The sequence below is a fragment of the Anopheles ziemanni genome, chromosome 2 (assembly GCF_943734765.1).
Source record: "Anopheles ziemanni chromosome 2, idAnoZiCoDA_A2_x.2, whole genome shotgun sequence".
Taxonomy (NCBI): domain Eukaryota; kingdom Metazoa; phylum Arthropoda; class Insecta; order Diptera; family Culicidae; genus Anopheles; species Anopheles ziemanni.
The window spans coordinates 86,967,962-86,986,525 of record NC_080705.1 but is presented as its reverse complement, the minus strand read 5'-3'; the positions used below and the strand labels follow the sequence as shown (position 1 = coordinate 86,986,525).

Sequence of the window (18,564 nt, the reverse complement as noted above, 5' to 3'; positions counted from 1 at the left end):
TCTTTCCATTTTTTCGATATTCGCTACACTTGGTTTTCGCAGCGTTTTTGTTTAAATGTATATATTTTTGTATGTGTGTTTGTGTTCTCTTCTTTATTCTCTGAACGGCTCTATTCTCCAAACGCTAAGTGTACATAACTTAATACAAACGCTACTCGTTTCGTAGCTAGCCACTTGTTTACATCAGTACCCTCGAAATCACTCACCCACAAAATTTACTTCCACAGAGTGTGCTATCACCTCACATCCTCTACTTCTTGCTTAAATTCTGACACTTATTGTTGTAGCTACAAGAAACAAAAAAAAACGAAAACAAAAAATTAAACAAACCACACCGTTTGTTTGTGTACATTATGAACATAATGTTTCCATAACCCCCACTCACTAGTGATAGTGTAAGATAACTATGAGCTACTTTGGAAAACCAATATAAACTAGTAAACAAATTGGTCGATGTTGTTTTAAAGAAACCTAGAATCACATATAACACCATATTGAAAACTAAAGAAAACGAGCAAACTTATCCCTAGCGAATGATAATATTAACGTGCTTAAAGTCAATGAGCAGCGACTTCAATTTCAACACCGTTTTTGCATCAATACTCACTGTGTGAATATATACTGAACTGTAATGAAACCGAAAACCACTCCGATACTCACCACTTTAAACCGATGTACCTCATACCAAATAATGATGCTCCAGTAAACCGAACCCTTAGCAGTATTTAAAAACAACAAAAAAATGTGTATCTTTAAAAAATTAAAAACAGTGCAAAAAGAATACGATTGAAGATGAGAACATTTTTCCAGCTCCGGGGAAAGGCGGGAAAAAGCGAACGCTCACCTGAGCGTGACCGTGTGGAAAAAAAGTAAGCGTGGATTTTATTTTGCCTGATTTAGTTAATGCTTGCGAACCTGCAGGCATATTTTCACGCCCTCATGAAAACTGTATCGTATTAGAACCCCATTTGCTGGGGGTCCCCTTTTGGGAAATTTTTCACTCGTGCAGATGGTCGTTGCTGTTTGTTCGGTAGTGTTGCCGTGCTGCAAATCGGTGAAAGCTAAGTGAACCGTACTGGATTTTCCATTTCCCGTACGTACGAACTCTCCCGCTTCGAGGCGCTCCCCCGTTTCGTTGTGTTATCGCGCGAGGATACAAATTAGCCCTGGCTTTCGTGCCCCCCCACCCCTCCCACCGTTCGACCCACACCAAGAACGGTTAGTGTGACAAAAGTTATTGCTCCGGCAGGTCGGTGCTTCGGCCATGTTCGGTAGTTGGAAAACAAGCATCCTGTTTTTGTTGCCACATGCATTTTCCCCCCATTTCGATGCGGTTTGGAATGCGATCAAGAATTCAATTAAAAGACACATCGAGTTGATTCTATTGCAACCGGTAGCAGCGCCTCGACAGCACCGCGGGGACATTAGGCATATAGCAGCAATCAATGGACGAGTCTGTGTGTGCATCGAGTCGTTCCGATTTTCCACCGGCGCTCCGACCGAGAGGTACATGAAAATGGCAATTCAATTTCGTTTTCATAGCGCCCCGGCAACAGTTTTGCTGGGGAGGGGCGGGGTGGAGAAGAAAGTGAACAAAGAAAGCTGCTTTCAATTATGTCTATTGTTTACGTTTAACTGTCCCTGGATGGTTTTAAAAGTTGATAAAAAATTAAAACGTTCGAGCGTTGAAGCGAAGTCAAGCAAACTTGGTAGTTTCAGCACGGAGTAAATTCTTAAAAAACGCGCAACAAAATGCTAAGAAATATTTCATTGTTCAAAAACAAAAAACAAAATTGAAATGTTCACAAGTATATCCTTCTTTAAAGCACACGACGGAACATCCTTCAAGAAGACATTATACGATAGAGGCGAGACGGTTCACTGCCTTTTCTTTTGATTTTTGAAACTGACAAAACATGCTGATCAAAGGAGATGTCCTGTTTTTCCACCACATAGATCCACGCTCGTCCCGACACACGTGCCCTCCTCCCCGTCGGCAACTGTCACGGGCGGGAAAAGCGTTCGTGGAGAGTGAAAAATGTTCTCATCGTCAAATTTATCTTCCCTTTCTTGTAAAGCAATAAATTAGTCTAGCGTTAGAACGTATTTTATAAGAACCCGTAGATCATTTCCATAACTCAATTTCTAATTACGATTTTTCTCTCTTCTTCTTCTCTCGTACCCACACACCGTATCGCTGGTTGCGGTTGTTTTGTGCACACACAAAACACGAAAAAAAACCCAAACTCGACAAAAATATGTAAAAAATAAAACCACCCAAAACACCCCACCCCTCTCCCGACCGTCTCATACCGCCTGCTCGACGCGGGGACCGAACGGTGAAATTCGGTGGACGACTCTGTTTGTTCAAAATTAATTTTAATCTGCCTGCCAATCGAAAAAAATAATAAAATCCCTCCGGCGACATCCCGTGCGCACCGCGCACACCCATTCATTGGTGGAAAATGAAAAAAAAAAACAAAAAATGAAATCACTCCGGAACATCCGCCGATGGGATGTTGCAGACGAAGACGAGGAACCGAGATGCGTGCAGCTAACGAATCAGCACAAAGGGGCCATCCGATTCATCCGAAAGGTAAGTGCCACGCGGGGGGTTTTTCACCGTTCACGCTGCGCGCGTGTGTACTGCGTTCAATTTTTCAGCAAATGGCCGACGGGCCGCGGGGCCGAGCCATGGAAACCTGTTACACCGCGTGTCGTCATAGCAACTCGATTTGATCCGACGATACGCGTTCAAGCTTACACTGAAACGAAACTCAACGCGCAGCCATGTTGATGAGGGCGATTTTTCCCGCCTCTCCCCTAGAGGAGGGCTACGGGAGTGTGGGGTTCGTTAGGCCACACTCGGCACTACCAATGACGGACATGCTGGACATCCTTATTATGCAACGGCATTATTTGATTTTCGCGCGAAAGCGCTAGCGGAAAATGCGGGCTGAGTTGGCCCTGCGTGCAATTTGCACATTCAATTCAAAGGCTCGTATTTGTATGCAATTTCGTTTCTTTTCATCAATTTCCTGCGTACGTGGACGCCTAGGGGCACACGTGAAGAGAGTAAAGAGAATATTCAACGCGCCGACAAATCGTTACCGTCCGATCAAAAGCATTATCATAATTCAATATTTTAAATTAAATAAGAGGATTTTCGCACCTTCAGCAAGCATATCGGGGGAAAATCCCGTTTGTCTCAAAATGGCAGGTGCAATGGCGTAAAGGGTGTACGGGCCAGCGATGCCTGGCAGCGCAACGATCGGACGTTCAGCAGAGTTTTACATAATAATACATTTTCACTTCCGCCTTCTTCCCTCCTTTTAAAAACCAACACCCCCCCAAAACTCCCCCCGGCAGATGAAGTATTTTGTAGCGCGCCGAAAGTTTAAAGAGGCCTTAAAACCGTACGATGTGAAAGACGTCATGGAGCAATACGCCGCCGGACATGTCGACCTGCTTGGCCGTGTGAAAAACGTTCAAACTAGGTACAGCTATCACATAAGGCTACACAGCAATTAATCCCGAATAGCAAACATTTAACAAAAAAAAAAACCGAACCCCAATCTAACCCGCTCTTCTGTAACCGTGCGCAGTAGTTTGTTATCATTTACCGTCAAGTAATCTGAGTTTGGTTGATGAAAAACGCAACTAAACCAAACCCTAACAAACCACTCGGGTGGTATATATTTATTTACTCGTCACTTTACCCACTCACCACTAACTCTATTCCGTAACAAACTTGTCTATAAGTTTTGTCACCATTAAAACTGTTGATGCTTTCGACACACTTTCTGTTTAAACACGGTTTCCGCCATTACCTGTATGTCCGTAACCGTTTAAAGATATCTGTTTCCTTTCACATTGTTATTAACTACTTTCTTGCTACAACTACTGATGTTTTGGGTTTCATAATGCAATCTTATACTAAGGGACCTTTGTTAACACCTTTGTTTGTATTACGTTAATTATTTTTACCTTCCACTCTACACCAACCGTGCCCCAATGTGCGCTGCACAGTACTTTTTTGTTTTGTTTGTAACAATCGAATGATGCTACACCAAAAATGGAATGATTATTTGTCACTACACGATCTGTTTTTCCTACGCTAGAATGTGTCTCTATGTGTGTTGGTTTATATGTGTATGTGTGTGTGTGTGTTTCCAGTAGAGAGTGCGAATGATCTGTCGATAGTGGCCCATCTAGAGTGTCCCCGGCTCATCCGACGGCTAGAATCACTATAGATCCCACTCCTTTACTTCCTTTGGTGTGTGTGTTTTTGTTTTTTCCAAGCAAATGTTTCAATGTGTTTTGGTTTCATTTTCAAACTCATCGTCCTCGGGACGCTTGTTTTGCCGTTCATGGGTGTTCAGCTTTAGTTTGTAGATTTTTGTTGTCCTTTTTGGTGTCAATTTTGAAGCTTTTGTGACCATATCAGTGTTGTTTGATTTTGCAAGTTTACACAATTTAACGAGTTTTGTTTGAAATTGACTAACAGTTTTACGATTTTTCACCAGTTTTTGTATAGCCATTGCAAAGGAAAGTAATTTTACATTATTATCAAAAAATATCCTACAGTTTTGATTTTGTTTTTCGATTTTCAAACTATTGCAACGTGATGAAAAGTATGGCTGCAAACTGGCTTAGATCTTTAAATTTGTTTACCGCACCTTTAAGCAAATGTGTCTCGACGTGCGACGTTGGCAATAATCAGGCGAAAAACGATCGCTCAGTTAACGGCCCAACTAAATGCGTCCGTAATTTGGTGAAATGGCAAAGTTTTACGAGTGCAAATTTGCTCCCTTTTTTACGAGCTCGCGGCTCTGCGGTGTCGTCACCGGGGCATCCGGGGTGTGCAAGCAACTACTCAATCTAACAGCTGATAAAGTTCCCTGCCCGGAGAAGAACCTGGAAGGCTTCCAAGACCTTCCTTGCTTCAATGTGTGCTTAAGAGAGAGTCTACGTGCGAAGAAAGTCTAACGTCAGCGTCAGCGAGCTCCTAGCAAGACACACTAGGGTCGTGTAGTTCAAAGAAGAGCAACTTAACGATCAACCGATACAGCCGGGTTCGGCGATGCAACCCAGCAACATGCGTTCCAGCGCCGGGAGTAACGAGCGGCATCAAATGTCGGGACGTTGTTTAAGAAAACACCTTCACGACAGGTTAGCGCTACCTTACCGAACCGTTGACTCAGACCATTAGGCTCGGCTGGGACGTAGGATGGTGTTGAGCAAGTTGGGAGAGACTGATTTGCGAAACATAAACTAGCCACGAGCAACTTATTGAAATCCCGCTAGTAATAGCGACGCTTCGTTGGGGAATTTTGTTTTCCATTTTATTCCCCTGTGGCTGAAACGCTGGCGTGGACTTCTATGGACTTATAGCTGACAAAATATGTTGTAGTAACAGACCCAATATTGGTGACTAATAACTAACATCAGACCTTCGGGTCGATTGAATTTGATTATGAATTTACGCCTGAGGCTTCGGCTTCTAGGATGGCATGAATTAATATCTTCCACCTTTATTTTCAGAAGTAAAAAATTGATTTTTATTCATTTCAATGCTCTACCCACTATCAACCGGCGGATTTTCTCTTTTGTATCGATGTCTTTGACTCATGCCTAGTGGCAGAATATCGAACAATGGACGCATGTCCGTATGTAAATGGCACAAACTCGAGTTTTCGCCCTCCGCGTCCGACAACGCTGAAGGTCAAAGCTGGCACACCATTTGCGGCGTCCGAAGATGTATGCTTGACACCGTGTCACCGAAAGGGGCCCGTGGGCCATCATCAAACCCAAACAAAACCGCAACGACCGAATGATGACGTTGGTGATGCCGAGGGGTATGCAATAATCGCGCCACGCCACTCCCGAGGGCGTCCCGTTACATGGCACCCCGAAATGAGGCGCAATAAATTTCACAAAAGGCAGGAATCCATCTATAAAGTTGAAAAACGATCCGATCCGAGATTTGTCGAGCGTTTGGTGGGTGTGTTTGTGTGTGTGTATGTGCGGATTATTTTTCACAACAGGGAGAGAGCGGTTGGAGGGTGGATTTGGCAATGGTTTTGATTGGGCGTTTGGACGGATTTGTCACATTTGTCACGCCGGAAATCCGACACCAGCAAACCGATTCCGATCGGTTGGCATCATAAAAGCGGACACTAGCGGACGGAGATTTGTAAAATTTATGACATCCTTTACGGTTGAAAAACGTTCCGTGAGGTGGGGGGGAGGCAGGAGAAGCGACAGAAAAACCGGTCCGAAGTTTGCTATCGTTCGCGGATGATTCATAAACACAATCCTCCCCCGAAAGTTGGGCTTATCTTGAGGGGCAATTTAGTGGGAGGCGCGCCCATGTACCTGCCGGAGGCAAAGCAGCCGAAACATGCCTAATTTACAGTCCACGCTCGAACGCAACGACAATGACCCCTGCCTTCTACCGGAGAAGATTCGAAAAGGTCGATCAGAGGCCGAAACAAAGCGTCGTACTGATGGCTGTCGCTGAACGACTCGACTCGACCCGATAAATGGCGGCTCTCGGTGCAGGGGACAGTTCGCTCGGTGAATAACAACAAGGAGCCTTTCTGCTTCGCAAGATGATTTAGATACTATTGTTACTCTTTTCACTGCTTTAATGAAATTTGTGACTATCTGTGAGCCCCCGTTTTATGTTAAATTAAAGCTGAGCTTGCGCTTCATTTTCAAGGGTGATTAAATCCTTTAACTTTCAATTGAACATATTGTGCTCGAAAATCAAACCATTTTGCCGTGACTTTTTTTAATCAAAAATAAATTGAAGAAACTGGTACTCTTTTCACTCCTTTAAAGACATTTGTGACAATCTGCGAGCTGCCGTTTTATGTTAAGTTAAAGCTGAGCTTTCGCTTCATTCCCAGGGAGGATTAATCCTTTAACTTTCAATTGAACATATTTTGCTCGAACATCATACCATTTTGTCCAAACTTTTTTAAATAAAAATAAATTAATCACCCTGGTTTGTATATTGTTCTCAAAAAGAACACGATTTCGTTTGGAAACATAGTGGTACTTGTTAATAATTTAAACCGATAAACCAATGAACATCAAAACCGTATCATACAATCATGCTGTATGCACATTCAACTCCTTCACTTTAACCTGTTGAAAACTGCTTTCAAGTGCAAGCAGATTTAAAAGAACTCCCTTTCTTTTAATATGTATTGCAATCAGCTGAAACCTTTACTAATATGGTTGAATATTTCATTAGCTTTTTATTTCGATTCAGTTTGCACAATTGTTTTGCTCTCGGAAAGAAAAAATCGTATCACTAAAAAGTAATTTGAAGATTATATTATATTTACACATTTTTTCAACATGTTTTAAACATGGCAAGCCTCTAACGGATAAATAAGTTGCTTGTTGCTGCTATTAAAAAAAGATATACTGGTTAGTTATGCGACCATAGTCAGATGGGATGCGATTAGTGAGTTCTGAACTAATGTTGGCCCGCTTTGCACATGTTTGTCGCAGACGTTAACAATGAATTAATCCACCACCTCACCACATGCGCAAAGTTTCAGGAACAAATGTTTGCAGCAGGAATGTTAATGAACTACAAACGGTTCCAGACGGCAGGACACTTGAATGCTTTAACGTGCTAAATGAGCCTCGTTGAAACGTGCCCCAGCCAAGGTGCTGGTGTTCGTTAAAGCAAACGGTATAACCGTTGTCCGCTCGTTTTGGTGAACGTGTTTTAACTTGGAAAAAGGAGCGCTTAATCTAAACAAATCCACCTACGTGCATAAAAAGATTGCCTCGGTGCCGGAGTGCCGTCCCCTTGGGGCTACCACGAGCTTGAGCCGCTCTCGTCGTCAAGATTGAGGCTCGTTAAATGGCTTTTATTCATATCGGACCGTTTTTTTTCGTGCAAGTTGTTTTGTCCCGTCAAGGGCGCTACTCACGCACAAATAATGAAGTAGCGCCGGGGGATGTAAATCTTCGCAGAAATTCGCATCCCCCCCGGAGTGTCGGGGAGTCATATAAATCACACGAAAATTGGGTCTCATCCCTGCAAGTGTTGCATTCCAAGCCCCCTCCCCTCCCCTCGCCCGAGCCGAGGTAAGGTATGCGAGGTTTTGGTTCTGATTTTCCCGCTTGCCGTTGTTCAACCCCGAAAACGGAAGGGATGACCCAGTGCTTGAGGAACCCTTTTCCAGCTACACCCTCGAGGGCATAAACAAAGCGAGAAAGCCCAAGCTGCGTTGGTACACGTGACCGTAAAAAAGCACTGTAAAGGTAGAAGGGATCCCGTTGAAAAGCCCCCGTCGCCGGAGAGCAATAATGGAAACAAACAGTCGCCTCAGCTGTGTCCTCGTTTGCGTTCGTGCGTGCCTGTGTGTGTGTGGATGAGTTTTGTGTTTGTTAGTCCACTCCCTTGGGTAATCCTTGCCGCGACCTTCGCACCATTTTGTGTCCCACCCAGGTCCCCCCTCTTTCATTACGTTTCGCAGCTGAGCGAAAGCGGTTCAAAGTAGAACCTCCGAAACAAAACGGCAGGAGAAAAATAAAACTTTCACCATTACGTCGACAATAATCAACTGGCAACCGTATAACAGAGTTGCGCCATCCATTCCAACCATCCACAGCTCGGGTGGTAAAATCCGGACAACAAATCCGCAACCACCGAAATTGGATTCATTTTCCGGCAGGATGGGTTTCGAAGCTGCCGAGCGAAAATGGTTTCTTTTTTATTGTTACCCGCCACTTTCCGCTTCCCGGTGCGGCTTTGGCCACCATAATGAAATTCATTACCCTTTTCAGCATATCGGGCAGGTGGCGAATGTTCACGGAAACACAAGGCAGGTGAACAGGAACCCGGTTGGAAACCAATTACAACCAATCCAACGATGCCACTTCGACAGAGAGAGAATTAACCGGCGCTAGCTTTTTGCCGATTCAACGATTAAGGCGATCCGTGCTGCAACCTCGGCGCACCGGGAGCACGGTTCAGGGGGGGGTGGATTTTATGCCGGAGAGCATCAACTGCAGTACCCTCGTTAGCAGCCACCGCTTAAACGATGATGCGGTGCCCATCAAAGTGAAGACATAATGGGAGATTTGTAGCCATTAAATCTCACAACCGACGCCACTTTTCGCTGCCCCGTTTGGTGAGCCGGGTGCATTGGGGCGGCGGTTGGCGGTTTTTGGAAAACCCATGCTCCCATGTTATCTACCAGCAATCTCATTTATGTAGAACGATTTAACGATCACTAGCGAACATTAACCGGGGGGCAGAACACAACGTAACGTTGTAAAAGCCGGGTCTCTATTGCAACCCGCGTAACGGCCCGTCATTAATTCATTTGATCTGCACTTTGCGCAACAGATAAGGGGTTAAAAGGGTTAATGGGAGGCCATATGATTTTTTCTCTCACTCTTTTTCTCTCCTTCTCGCTTACTAATAAAATGCTCCCCGCACTAATTAGTCCGGTGGAAAGTTTGTATTTCGATTTCAACTTGCTTAACCTATTGAGGTGAAGGTGAAAACGTGCGAACGGGATTGTTTTTTGCCAAAACCTAATAAACTACCATTGTTTTGGGTTTCCCGTGGCCCTGAATGCGGCGATCACTGCTGGCACTGATTTGTCCCGAAATCAGTGCAGTGTTCTTGAATTTTATTGGCTCGATAATTAAATAAATCCAAATCAATCGGAATGGCACAACTTTCGCACACACAAATAAAACACGGGAGTTCGAATAATTCGAACGGCAACAAAACCAGATTTCCACTTTGGTGTGGCCCCTTTTTTGTCCTGTCCCGCAGCACTTACGTTATTTTCGGTTTTAACGTTCCCGGCGCTTGCTCACATGCGCGCTGGACTTGCCGTCCTTCATGAAACCTGTAAAATGGTTCCGAAAGAAAGCCAAAATCGGGTGGGAAAAACGACGGAGGAAACCATTCCGAAGCCATAAACCAAAGCCGCCCGTGCTGGGAATACTTTCTTTTTCTGCATTTTTATTGAAAAATGCGTCGAAATGACTGCTCTCCGGAGAATGTAATTCAATCAACCAATTTTATGGCTGTCTGCCAAACTGTGCGCAAAAAGAGAGAGAAAAAACAGCAGTACCGACCACCAAAATCCGATCCTGCAGGAAAAGTGCTTCACAGTGCTGGGTGTTTTCGTTTTTACTTTCACCGTTTTTCGCTTCACCGGGTGGAAGGAAAAAAAAATAATACCCACCATTTGGGTGTTCCTCTTCTTTTGCTGTTTTGTTGTTTTTTTGTTTCACTCTTGCTTCCCTACTTTTTTTTGCCACATTCACTTTCGGCTGTCGTTTTGCCGCTTTTAGCGCACGCCGATGGCCGTTCCCAAAGTCATCATCCACGTAACGCCCGAGTACCTGACTCCTTTAAACAGCCTAACAGCGGCCCCGGCTTAAGGCACTCGGATGTGCGGATGGAGTGTGTTTTTGCGTCCGTGCTACGTTCGGGCCTGATTTGCGAGCGCACGGCCATTACATTACATTTGCCCGCCACCCGCAAACGGGGAGGCGGGAAGAAAGTGAGTGAAAATAAGTGAAAAGTGTTCCCCCAGCTTGGGAGGAAAAAAAAGCCTAACACACACCCTCGACCAGGGAAACACGCCAACCATTTTTGGGGGTGGCAAAATATCCACGTACACGTGTCCCTCCTTTCGTACGCATTATTAAGCTCGATTATTTAGAGCCGCTCGAAATGGCGCCCAACGCGTAATGGAGACGCCTGGTGTTTCATCCGTTGCGTAGGGCTTAGGATGCGCTCAGCGAATATCCTCTCGTGGGGTGCGAAAAAAAAGGCACCCCTTAAAAACCACATCACAAAACACGAAACCTCATCACAAATCGTGGTGGGGGGGGAAGAAAAAAAATCAACTTAAAAAAAGATTAACACCAAACACCCGCTTTTCACTGAAATTGCGAGAAAAGGGTATATTTATGGTGTAAATTTATTCATAACACTTGCCCGAACACCAACCGTACGCGGCGGTCGCTATGGATATATTTTCTTTTTATTTGCAAACAGCAAGTAAACATCATTCGCCTTCCTGCCGGCTAAAGACAAACGGGAAAACAACCGTGGTTGCGGTCGGCCTGGAAACGAGAAAAACGGATTACCATGGATTGATGTGGGCGGAAGAAAGTGCGCTCGAAAATATCGGAACCACCCAAAGTTGGTTAAGTTTATTAAATTGGAGATATCGTCACATGTGGGAAGCGCCGGAACGCTCGGCTTCGAAGGATCATCAAACTTTTAACATCTTTCTCGTTGGGGAAGGTTGATTTCTTTTTCACGTTCCAATATAATATATTGGCTGCTTAACTCATTTACGCTGGCACCAAAAAAGACATTTCCAAGGTAAAGCCACAATTCGATTGTTGTTGGTTTGTTTTCGTTTTGCGAATCGGAAAATGAACCTTTTTTTAACGGGCTAATTTATTTTACTTTTTCCCTTCCGATGAGGATTGGGAAAAGCGACGTAAGCTTTTGGCGAAACAAAGCAGGAAATAAAACTAAAAATCCAACTCACCGAAAACAGCCGCGTCGCTGCGAACCTGAAACCTGATTTACTGCGGTCAGGGATTCGTCGTTTCGATCGCTATAAAGCTATAAAACGAATCCATTCCGAATCGCTCGCGCATAACAGCGCACTCTCTGATGGGTTTTTTAGTGTGTTTAATCTTTGCTTGCCGTCGCAGTAGTGGTTAAGTGTTCGATTGGCGAATAATTTTATTTACACTTGAAGTATTGTGAAAATGTGGGGGATTTACAGTTTCTTATCGGGATGCACGGGTGTCCGTGAAACAAAGGACATTTAACAAAGAGGGATCCCTCGATCATAAAACGAAGAGAGTGGATCATTCTGCACTTTTCTGTTGTGATAACTTTTTTATTTCCTGTTCGAAATCAATCTCTTTTCGAAATGTGTGTTGTGTTACTAAAGTGTTAACCACAGTACACCGAATTATATTTTAGTAGCTTTTCGTAGTTAAAGAAGTATCTCATCATTTATACAGAACAAGTCTAAATGAGGAAAATTAACCCCAAGTTTCTACCATCTTGCATGCTAAAAAAAGGAAAAATCTGAATATAGTTTTCAAAAAAAATGATAAAGTGGCAACAGCAACATGCTTTTCGAACAAAAATCATTCGTTATCGATGTCGTTATCGTAAACGCGTTATCGATAAGCTGGTAGATATTTTTGATGTTCATTTTGATTTCATACTATTTTTTCCTCTTAATGTGGTATGATGAAATCGAATAGAAAATATATGCTCTATTTTTTGTTTGTGTTTGTAAAAAACGTGCATCCAAATGTTTGTTTGTTTTGGTTCAGACAATTGTTTTCGTTCCATAATTTTCTTTCAACACACTTTTCAACCCCATTCTACGAACTCCTGCCCCCGAATGGTCGTTGTCGTTATGTTATGCTGTCTAAATGTCGTACCCGTTTTGGTCATGCTTGCAATGAACTCTTCTCTGTGTATGTGTGTATTTGTGTGTATGTGTGTGTGTTTTTGTGTGCCTCATTGTATATTCGTTTCTGTTTAAGTATACCATCACATATTTCTATCTCTTCGCAGTAGCATCAAACTCCGATTCCGTCCCAGCTCAACACACACGCCATGCCAACCCCCCAGTTCCACTTGCCAAAAACCTCGTAATGCGCGGTAGGAAATGCGTACCCCACCCCCACCGTCCGATGTTTGGTTTTTCCGTCACTCCGTCTTCTCAGTCTCCGGCGTAACATAAATCCTTTTTCCAGTTCGTTGCTTGTGTCGCAGTTGTGACATACATTGTTGTGACAGCTACAGCTTTTTCACGAAGCAAAATGTTCGCGAACTATATACAGGCGCTTGTGGATGTTGTTGTTCAAAAACAAGAAAAAAAACATACAATACTGAAATTAAAAACTAATTAATTAGTAGCATAAACGTTATTATTGATTAATTGGCAATAGCGCCCAACTATGACAGGTTTTTTTTTTACCGGAAGGAAGAAAGATTATATTTAAAGAAACCGATTTTCGTTTCGTTAATTTTTTTTCGATATCTCATAGCATTAAATCTAAAGTTGATTTAATTAAATTTTCCCTCCGTGCTTTATTTTTGTTAATGCCGGGAGTTATTTCTTGTAGCATATTTCTACCATTGTGACAAGGTTTCACTGGTGCTGTCTTGTACACCAATTGTGCTACGATATTTTCGCTCCCAAAAAAATAAACTACCACGTTAACGTACGTAAGAGGGATTTATTCCGGTGGGTTTGTAAATTACACTTTGAGCACCCACTGTATCGTTCTCCCAACCGCCAACAACCCCGGAGAGCGATGGAACGAATTAAACGAATTAAACAAACGGCGCACCCAACCGACCAACCACCTCTGGCCTATGTTCTCTGTAGTGTTTGTATGTGTGTGTGTGAGTGGGTTGGGGAGCATTAACGGGCAGGGATTTTCGCTCGGGTGTGCAACCGTAAACTGTCCGATTTGGGAACATACAATTGAATTAATTTCACCCGGCTGCTCAGAGATGAACTGCCAAAGTGGGTGGAAAGTTGAAATTCATCCCCGGTCGGGCGGGGTTGGGGTCGGAGGTTTTCACCAGCCCAAACTATCTCCCCTTTCTCTCCCCCCCGTTGGTGATTTCTCTCTCTCCCCGGGTTGGAATGAAAGAACAGGAATAATCCCTTGGCTAACATGTTCCGGGAAACGCCGTTCGCAGACGAACTTCGAGCTTGAAAACGGAACGTTCCGACGGGCAGGAGTCTCGTTCGACAAAATGCCCTTTTCCCCCCTTGGGTCCGACTCAATCTTTTCCACCGGGCTTTCTCCTTGCCTAGCGTCGCATTCTTGGCGAACTAGGCTTCGTCCTCCTGTGGCGCTCCGTGTTAAACTTTCCAAACCTTTCCCCCGAAACATTCAACCGAAGCTCGCCTACTTCCCCAAACACTTCCGGTACGGAAGTAAATTATTCATAGCCTCCCGACCGGTGTACTTTGATGCGCATAACAAATAAGCACTAGCCGTTTTGGGGCGGGCACTATTGCGCGGTTTTTTTTGTCTCTACTTCCGGGGGAAAAAGCGAACAGTTGGCGCCCGCTGATTCGTAGTTGTACTCCAGGATTGACCGGTTGGAGAGCTGCGAGAAATCTGGAAACGAATAAGCAAACAGCAGCAGGGAAGATAAAAGCGATGTTCCAGGTTGGCCAAGGTGGTTTTAAATTATTGACCATGCCAGGAAAATGTTGAAGCACGAAGAAAGTGAGGCGAATTAACAAAAAAAAAACTAAACGAATCCGGTAGTGCCAACATAATTCCGCCCAACTTGGTGAGCCTTTTTTGCATAGTAAAGTTTTGATCGGAGTGCGAACCTTGCCCGTTTTGGAATGTGGCGCGAAATTTGGAACAGAAGAGACGGTAGGGGAGAAGATCTAGAAGCGTTAAAAAATCTTTACGAGCATAAAGCCCACGTCCGTTGACTTCTTGACATAACGAATAGTTATGCTTTTATTCCGCTGTGCTCTCGACGCCAGCACTACAGACGGAAGTAATTGCAGAACACCTTAAGCATAACAACCAAGACGGCCCAAACCGGCAACCGACTGCCGTAGGATCGTCTTACGCCCACACAGAAGCAACACAAACAAATCGTTGCAGAGCCGCATTACAAAAAAAAAAAAAACGGGAAAAGTTCCTCTAAGAAGAGAGAATATGCCGTACAAATATTTGTGTTGGCGAATAAATCATCACAAAGTTGCTCGACTGCTTCCGTTCCGTTGTGTTGGGCGGGCGTTCGTGACCGTAAAGGTCCTTCTCCGACGGCAAACTTCTCCCGCTTCCTGTTGGCAGGCCGGTCGGTACTGTGTTTGCCAGCTGTGTGTTGCCCTTGTGCCGGCTTCCCGGTACGATTCCAGGGTACTTATTACTTTCATTACCGTGGCGGTTGGCCCGGCAGGGCGAACTGACAACTTGCCATAAACTTACGCCCACACTGTAAATACATTTCAACTGCGACGGATGCAAAGTAAACGTTGGCCGTTGGCCTAACGTCATCAAGGATGGGTAAATGACAAATTGAAAGCAATGCGCCAGCCCGTGTCCCCATGTGTCCAGGGGGGTCTCTTTGTTGTTGAACTGTTGTTGGGCTGCAGACAAATCCATCCAATGGCCACGTAGTGAGGTATTGTCGTAACGAAGCTAGCAAATTCAAATCAACTGAAGAACATTGGCTCACGGAACGTAATCACTGCTCTTTCGGATTAACTCTACCATAAGAGCTTGTGTTGGGAAAGGTACAATAGAACGAGGGTCAATAATTGGGTATTCTATGAACATGCCGTTGTAGGAAGCAATCGAGATAAAGTCCAATTTTGAAATGCACATTTCCGAAGTGGATGGAATTGGATAAAATTGATAAAATTAGAACGTCATCAAAGTTTCATTGATAATTATTGGCACTGACAAGATAAACCTAACTTGAATCATCAACCCAATGGCATCAACATTTGGTGCGATTTCAAAAGAGGCCAAATGAAATAAACACAAAATTAATGTAGATTGCCGTATTTTAAATTATATGCGTCAAATGTCGTTACAAGTGAAATATTCTTGGAAAGTTTAACCAACTCGTGAATAATGTCCGATCCGAGTAGGCATCTTCGTCACCTTATGCGTTTATCCAGCAAGAAGTCCGAGTTTCATAAATTTGTCCAAATTTGTCTATGTGTTACCAAACAGCAAAATGTGCAAATTTTGTAAAGAAAACATTTACTTTCATAAATTTTATACTGTTCAGCGAAATATCTACCAGGAGTTGGTGCAATGGCGCCCATGTCTAATGCACCTGTTTGCAGCACTGTACAATAACAATGAACCCGTAACCATACCAACGCATCCAACGGCATACTAGATAACACTGTTTCTTCTTCTCGTTTTCTATTCTTTCTCTCTTCCCTTCACACTGTATTTTTCTCTTTCTCTTTCTCTCTTTCACTGTTCTTCACTGTCTGGTATCGCAATCTCGTATCGAATGAAACGTTATTCGTTTGCTCACTGTACTAAATATTGTGTACAAACACGTGTCATGTGTACCTTGAACATAAAAAAAAAACAATATTAAAACATACGTGCGAATATCCCGATTTCAACACAAACAATCCAATCCAAATCACATAATTTACCGAACACTCATAAAATACGAAACAACATCTTTTCGAACACTGTTTTCTGACACCGACACACACACACACACACACAATGTATACGAAATATACACACATATATCCACACACACACACATACATAAATTGGCCCATGGAAAACACCCTTCCCCAACCACCACCGAAACTTTCCTCCGGGTTCCCGCTCGGCATCCTTTAGCTAAAGTATTTCGTGGCACGTAAAAAATTCCGCGAGGCACAGAAACCGTACGATGTGAAAGATGTTATGGAACAGTACACTTCGGGACACGCGGATCTGCTGACCCGCGTCAGGAACCTACAGTTTAGGTGAGAGCACTCCTACTCTTTTCTATTCCAGTTTGCTACATTCCCTTCAGTTTGACTCTTTTTTTTAGACGTTCCTCTTTTTTTTTTTCTTATTCTAAATTTTGTCTTCCGTTAACTTGTTTCACCTCCTTTCTGTTTCGGTATTGATCTTTTTTCAAACAGTGTCTCTTTTTCTTTCACTGCTCCCATTTTCTACTTACCTCTTTTCTCTGCTGTCTTTCCTATAATCTTTCTCTCACTTCTCGTTGAGAGCCCATGGCTGCCAGTTTTCTTTGCCTTTTCTTCCGTTCCGGTTCCGTGCCGGGTTTGAAGTTATTTTCTTTACTCTGGCCCTCTAGCTATCCGATTGCCGCCTAGAGCAGCATCCGGCTGTGGCTCTGCGCTTCGTTATGCATTCGGTTGCAATGTTGCATCAACGTTTATCCATATGTTTTTAGGAGCAGGCAATGGCTTGTTAGTTACTCTGGAAATGTAATCTTTGAGTTTAGATTTGTTTTCCTCTTTCGCATCCGTTGTTTTGTGTGTCTTTATATGAGTTTCTGCATAGCAATGGACTTTTTCCGACCTGTTGCGGCACATTGCTGCAAGTTTTCTACACTTCATTTCAAACCGCTAAATTTTTGCATAGCGTTCCGCCTTGCCTTCGAATGTTTCGTCAATTACGACTACACTTTTACCCGAAAACTGCAGCAGCTCCCATTCAATACATGATATGCTCCCTTGAAACAAACCAACTCTTTGCTTTTCTTTTAATTTCCTGCCAAAGGACAGCCGCGTTGGTTTACAAACGTGTACCCGATTTCTTTGATTTTCTTACTTTAATCGTACAATTTTATTTGTTAAACGTTCATACAATGTATTTTTTTAATTTCATGAAACATATTTACCTCGTACTGGCAGGCAGCGTTGAATGTGTATGCTCATTTGCTTTATTTTTTGCAATTGCAGTACGGTATTTGCTGCTCAGCCATACCTCTAGAATAGTTTTCTTTCCGATTGCGTGATGTTCGTCTCATTGGTTTCATGACAACTTTCAGTTTTTGACTTCTTGTTTTCTCTACAGCTGTAGAAACAGAATTTTTATTATGAAAATACTCATTTTGAATGTCATTGATGTGTTTTCTGTTATCGTTTACCAGTTGGTTGTCTTGTCTTGTCATTCCAATTGAAATTGGTGCGGTGTGTAGTTAAGGCTGTCGTTTTATCTTTTGACCCACTTGTCTACGTGTATTCCGTTTCATTTTTCAATGATTAAAAAACAAATAAACTAACCTCGAATATTGAAAAAGCAACTTTCCCCCCCTCAAGATAAACAAAAATATATATTAAAAGAAATATGTGTGTTTCATGTCGATATATCTGTGTGTCTGTAATCAATACCATATAAGATATTCAAAATTATATGATTGCGTTTGCCAGTATTTAATATAACTACCATTTTCGTTACAGTTGAGATAACTAGAGTAGAGATGAAACGAGTTCTAGTATGATTTACAAAACAAGAATAAACTTAACATAAAATCCATCAATGACGATTCAGAATCAACAAAGCTAAATTGAAAATGGACGTGTTCAAATTTGTTTGTAATTTTTCATCAGCAATTTCGTCGATTGAACTAAAATGTTAAGTTCTGAAACAAAAAACAACGACGATCTTAACAATCGTAGAAAATCGTGTAGACGTTCTTTAATGATTCGCTAGTTCCACGATACACGCACCGCTATAAAGTATTTCACTCGTTGGGAACGGAAGACGGTACAGATTTCCGTTTTCCTACATGATTTGTAAATACAAACATAGCTCCCACTTCCCCTCCACCATTGGGGGAGGAACGCTGCGCCATAGTTGAAGTCGTGCCTAAGTAGAATATCAAACATCAGCTGGTAGTTCATGATGAGACAATAACAGAATAAATAAGCAGAGTTCAAGATCAATCCCCCATCACACGGCGTAACGCCTTACCCAAGCCCAACAGCCCAAGCTCCACTCCACTCCGGCGGAGGTGAAAGTCGGCGGCAG

General features: G+C 43.1%; 1 protein-coding gene across 1 annotated transcript in view; it reads left to right on the top strand.

Annotated features, from left to right (window-relative positions):
• Positions 1–18,564, top strand: part of LOC131283053 (uncharacterized) — an 84,512-nt gene that overhangs the window by 46,982 nt on the left and 18,966 nt on the right. The window contains exons 13-14 of the mRNA XM_058312612.1: positions 2,526–2,596; positions 3,370–3,497. Coding sequence (XP_058168595.1) covers positions 2,526–2,596; positions 3,370–3,497 — 199 coding nt within the window. The remainder of the gene's footprint in view (positions 1–2,525; positions 2,597–3,369; positions 3,498–18,564) is intronic.